This window comes from Chinchilla lanigera, unplaced genomic scaffold, assembly GCF_000276665.1.
Source record: "Chinchilla lanigera isolate Chin_1 unplaced genomic scaffold, ChiLan1.0 scaffold00061, whole genome shotgun sequence".
In the NCBI taxonomy this organism is placed as follows: Eukaryota; Metazoa; Chordata; class Mammalia; order Rodentia; family Chinchillidae; genus Chinchilla; species Chinchilla lanigera.
In genome coordinates, this window is record NW_004955462.1 from 4,235,509 (window position 1) to 4,241,508 (window position 6,000).

At 40.6% G+C, this 6,000-nt stretch overlaps 1 protein-coding gene across 6 annotated transcripts in view; it reads left to right on the plus strand.

Annotated features, from left to right (window-relative positions):
* Nrp1 (neuropilin 1) overlaps positions 1-5,504 on the plus strand; it is a 139,016-nt gene extending 133,512 nt beyond the window's left edge. For 4 of the 6 annotated variants that reach the window (XM_005398143.2, XM_005398145.2, XM_005398144.2 and 1 more), the window contains exons 16-17: positions 608-658; positions 2,641-5,504. In XM_005398143.2, coding sequence (XP_005398200.1) covers positions 608-658; positions 2,641-2,930 — 341 coding nt within the window. In that variant the 3' untranslated portion in view covers positions 2,931-5,504. The remainder of the gene's footprint in view (positions 1-607; positions 659-2,640) is intronic. The other 2 variants (XM_005398147.2, XM_005398148.2) reach the window with 1 other exon arrangement.
* Positions 5,505-6,000: the final 496 nt, after the last annotated feature.

The window sequence follows — 6,000 nt, forward strand, 5'->3', positions numbered from 1 at the left end:
TATTCATTCATTTATGCAACAAATATTCATTAAAACATCTGCTATGTGTTTGATACTATTCTAAATGCTGCGGACCACCAGGACTGTACTCAGTCCAATAAGGGACACTGGGATTTTATTATATTAATTTGTTTATTGCCATTCAATAATACACAGGATTCTGTTTCTTGTGTGAAAGAACTGTGCTATTTGGGAAGTCAAATGAACACCCCACACACGTAGGAAGCCAATCTCTGCACACTACAGCCTGGTAGCCGTGGGTCCAACCCCACTTCTTTCCCCCATTTTCATCAGATGATTCCCGCATTCCACCATGCTCTCTTCTAAAACAACACACTCTGCTAACCGCCGCACTGCCTGGATTTCTGCGTGATGCCTGCAAGGAAGTGCTCTGCTCCCAGGTCACCAGCTTTGTAATCATTGCACATGGACTCTGTCACTCAAGAGAGTTGTTTCCTGGATTCAGAGTCCACTAAAAACTCCAAAGGAACCCCACAGAGGCGTGTCTGCACACATGTGTGCATGTGTGCAAGGGTCTGTGTAGTTTGTGTGCAGTGCATTTTGTTGACCATTCAAATATCTCTTTCCATTTTGTTTGGCTTGTCAGAACCGGCTGACCTGGATAAAAAGAACCCAGAAATTAAAATTGATGAAACAGGTAAAATTGCTGACCAATTTTAATATTTCCTATGGCTTTCATTATGTTTGTGAATAAATTCACATACCCTGACCTGTCAAGGCAGTTCAGTAAGATAAACACCTGTGCCCAAGGCCTGGGGTGGGGGCGGTGCTTAAGATTGGATTTTGTAACTGAGCATCTTTCCCCAGCTGCCCATGAAATGCGGCAGACTCCGACAGGATGACAGGGAGGAGTGGCTGGCCCTTCCACTGCCTGAGCTTCACTACTTAAATCAAGTGAAACACTCTCATTTTATAATTATGCAAACTGGTGAGGATTATCTTCATACAATAATTTGAAACTAACTCAAATTTTTGTGCCTGGTTGATACCCATGTGAGATCTTTGAGAGACAAGAGTCCAATGTTTTCTGATAACCCATTGTGTTTAATCTTTCTTTTCCCACCTTCCTCTACTGGAATCCCAATTTTCTGATGATAGTGACAACAACACTGATAAGGATTTATTGAAGCATTAGTACTTTCTACATACTTTGCATACATTATCTCACTTAAATCTCATACAGCTCTATTCACCCCCATTTTACAGATAATGAGGCTGCAGCTTAAGAAATGTAGCTAATTAGGTGGTGGCCTTGGACTTGACTCTCATTAACTCTGAAATGTGTTTCACTTGACCCTGCTTCGTGATCAGATGCAAGACATTTAATCAGTCTTGGCTCAGCCTGGTATTATTTATTCCCATGTGAGATCTTTGAGAGACAAGAGTCCAATGTTTTCTGATAATCCATTGTGTTTAATCTTTCTTTTCCCACCTTCCTCTACTGGAATCCCAATTTTCTGATGATAGTGATAACAACGCTGATAATTATTTACTGAAGCATTAGTACATTCTACAGAGAATTCCCATTCTCTGTACCTCATACACAGCACCGTGGATTCTTGGATACCTACCCCAAATCATCACTGTGCATCACTACCTGTTGCCAGCGGAAATGGGGTCCTATTGTGTGGCCAGCCATGAACTTCACAGATAAATACAGCATTGTGCTATTGCAAATATTAGCACATTCCCCAGCCCACACAGAGACATAAACTTTATTAGAAGTCATTTCAAAACACTGTTTCAGCAAGGGAGAGACTATTAATGTGCCCCCAAAACCTGCTTCTCCCATTTAGAGATGCACAGAGCATATTTTTAGTTCCCGTTGCCTGGAATATTTGTTGATCAGAACACTATTAAGTAAACACTACCCATGCTGCACATGAACATTTCAGTTCTGTTTCTGGTCCAGGTAATGAGGCTCACCGCTCCCATGTTAATTTCTCATGCTCCACTCTAAAGAAAACACGTCCCCAGTGGACAGCTGCAGAGCAGTGTGACCATCTCCAGGGCATCTTCCCTTCAGCATGGCACAGACACGGCCCTTTGATTTGAGCTGCACCCTTCATACCGGTCAGCAGGGAGCATTCCCTTCCTCCCTCCTTGGGTGAAGCCAGTAGACTTGGAGAAAGCCTGTGTGACATGACAGCTTTCCTCATGCCAGGGCAACCACTTATGTGGGTTCTCCACATAGGACAGTGAGCATGTGTGTGTTTTCAGGAACACAGAATCTTCCCTCTTGCTGGTTTGGGGCTCAGACATTGCACAGGGAATGATTAGCCCTTCTCCCCATGAAACAAATGGACGGTGAAGCATTTTGCAAAGCTCAGTGGCCACATGTTTGACCTAGGACTAGAGACACAGATTATAGCCTAGCACAAAGTTAATTGCATAGAGTCTGAATCCAATCAGAATAGGAGCCTCAGTTCCCATGTGCTGAGCTATAGATCCCAATCCCACTCCCTCACCTCCCACACCTCCGTCCCTAACTGTGCCCTCAACCTGACAGGCGCCACAGGAGTATGTGACTGACTCAGGTTTGTCTTCTCCTCTATCTCTGTCTGCTCTCATCTGGCGCGACCAGCCACAGTGCTCACAGAGCCACTTTTCTCTCTGCAGGGAGCACTCCAGGATACGAGGGTGAGGGAGAAGGGGACAAGAACATCTCTCGGAAGCCAGGCAATGTGCTGAAGACCCTGGACCCCATCCTCATCACCATCATAGCCATGAGCGCGCTGGGGGTCCTCCTGGGCGCCGTGTGTGGGGTTGTGCTCTACTGCGCCTGCTGGCACAACGGGATGTCAGATAGAAACTTGTCTGCCCTGGAGAACTACAACTTTGAACTCGTGGATGGAGTGAAGTTGAAAAAAGACAAACTGAACACACAGAGTTCCTATTCAGAAGCATGAAGTCGGGCAGAGGGTAGAAGTGGGGACATGATTGAGCGTGCTGGGGACTGTCATCTGCTTTCATGGACAGGCTGGAAAGTGCATTGATGACACTGAGCCAGGCTTTTCTCAGGAGCTTCGATGAGTATGGCCGACAGACAGGAACGGTGAGCTGTGTTCACAATCGCAATCATGTACAGTGAGCTTCTTCTGTTGGTTTAATTTGAATAATCAGATGCTGGTGTTGAGACCAAGTAAGATGGACTTAAAGATTCATTTCGACTCTCCCTGCCTCCCCTCCTCTCTCTCCTCTTCCTTTGATGGCTTCTCTTTTGGAAACTGTGCAGAATCCGAGATGCTGGCACCAAATGTATTCTGCAGGGCCCTTCTGATGGATGTACGACCGGTAGCCCAGTGCCCAGAATATATTAGCCTGCACTTCAGTGGACTCCCAAAGTCAGTCCTGTGTATAATTTCCCCGGTGTGCAGAAGCAAAGGAGGATTAGGATTTTTTTTTCAAAGCACTGTAGCCTCCGTACCGATATAGCGTGTCAGCTCTGTTTATGAAGCAATACCGTCACATTTTCTTGATGTTTTCCAGTGTTGTACTAAATATTGTGCTTGTGAACTCCATACAGGAAATCGTGCCATCACCAAACTCTACTGGCAGGTAACTGGGTGTACTGCTGACCGCCACCACAGAAGTCCTTGGCACTGGCTAGTCTGTGTCCTCTCAAGTGCCTTTTTGTTTGTACTGGTTCATTGTGTTGCATTAGCGACCCACTCTGTTTCCCGCTGGTGAAAGCCCTAATCTTTCATCAAACCCTGGCGGCCCACTGACTAAGAAAGTATATTTTAGTGCAGACGTCAGCCCCCCGGGAAGGCAAGGGCTCTGAAGACTTGGCACCGTGGCTTAATCGTTCTGCTTTTTCTGTGGTTCAATTTCATGTCTCTTGACCCTTTTGTATAAAGCTGCAATATTCTCTCTTATCGTTCTTTCATATGGAATGTATTTTCAAATGTAAACTCTGCGCTTTCTCTCCTAGCTCTCTGTCTTTTTCTCTCTCTTAGAATTTAAGCATTTGCCATTATCCAGAAAAGAAACTTGCAGCTTTAACCGGCTGGTAATGGCAAACAATTTTACTAGATTTTATGTTTAAAAATAAATAAATAAGTAAATAACTAAGGGAAATTCCTAACCTTGCCCTCCAAAGTCTAACTTTGGCTTTCTTGTCAACTGGTTAAAGTGACAGTATCTTTTTTCCAAAAGCCATTTTTCTGTCTATTTTGATCTGACTAATGTTTGGTAGAAATGTTTGGGTTTAATGCAAACAGTGATTGGTTGAGGGAAGAATAATACTAATTGGTTTTCACATGAGACCCAAAGGAAGGACAGAATAATAGCTTCCAAATATAAAAAATCATGAAATTTTTACATACAAGTATGCAAAAATAACCCGTGAGAACCCTCTTGTTTTGCTATTGAGTCAGAAAAGAGAAGTGGACAGGAAAATAGTTAATTTAAGAAAGAAACTATAAATAAATGATGGTTGTTGGTGAGTTATTTTAAGATAATAGTGGAAGGGCATGTAAAGTGAGAAGAAACATTTTTGAACATCCATTCAACAGCAACCCCCCCCACCTCAAATAGACTTGAACAAACCTTTTAGAAACTTCTATGGCTTACAAAGAAAAAGCCTGCCTCAGACTAGCAAAGCTGAAGCCGCTAACAGCACAGAGTAGGAAAAATCATAGAGGCAGCATGTGAGTTAAGCCAGAGAAGCTGTATTGTTTTGGTGTACCTTGTCATGCCATGTTGTAATAAGAGTTTTTAGACCTTCTTCCTTTCCTACATTGCTGTAGGTCTCACTCAAATACATTTGTTGGGAGTCACATTTGCATCATGGATGGAACAGTCCATTCATCTTGGTTTAATTAGATTGAGAATGCCTTTCTGTTCCAGGCAAGTATTGATCACCAAGAAAGAAGAATAGTTTTTTGTCCCCAAAGGCATTCATTCAGTTCTTATTATCACACCAAGAGAAAAGCATTGAGTAAGACTTGATTTTGCTTTTAAGGCAACAAATTTAAATGTTGTCCCAGCCAAGGAAAAATGATACTGCGACTTTAAATTTTAAAGTATCTTGCACTGATAAATATATTTAAAAATTATATGTTTATAAAGTTATTAATTTGTAAAGGCAGTGTTACAAAATGTTCAGTTTATATTGTTTTAGATTGTTTTGTAATTTTTAAAGGTGTAAAATAACATATTTTTTCTTTATTGAAATCTATAAAACTTTCTGTAGTAAAATGTCTTCATTTTACTGGTATATTATTGCTTCATGTTTTGTACCATCATAAAATTTTGTGCAAATTTTTTTTACAGAAATTTTTATTTTCTATGACAATACGACACTTGTAAATTGTTGTTTCAGAATGAACAGCGAAGCCTTAACTTTAAATGACATTTGTATTCTCAAACTCTGAGTAGCATAAAAACCACACAGAACTGAACTGTAACTTAAATTCCAAACGATGACTACTACATTCCAAAGAAACAGTTGATTAAACATTTTCATAAAATATTTCAAACCTGATGGCTTTTATTATAGTAACTTTGTTCTTATTAAAGAAATGGGTGTTACCTCACCATCCAGTAACTTTCAAAATTTTTAAAGCTCTCTTTTTAAAATACCACCATAAGGTGTGAAGATTAAGAAGACATTTTCTAAACACAGAATACAACACTAAGTCAGATAATGTTCACATAGGGAATACAAAATTCAACTTTTTAAGTGGAAATTTTTCAATTCCAAATTGTATGCCCATGTTCTATAACCCACTTGGTAAAGTTTGTTTCATGATATTTACAAATAACTGTTGGCAATTTTGTTCTTGTAGAAAATAAGGAATAAATCTCTTTGTGTATGCACTCATGCTACACTTAGGTAAAAGGAAAAGTTGAGCATACAATTATTAGCCATTTGCTAATTCTTAGGAAAATGTCTACTCCATGTAGGACCAAAATAATAGAAAAATAATAATAACAAAAAATAAAGACATCAAAAATATCGGACCAACATCTTTC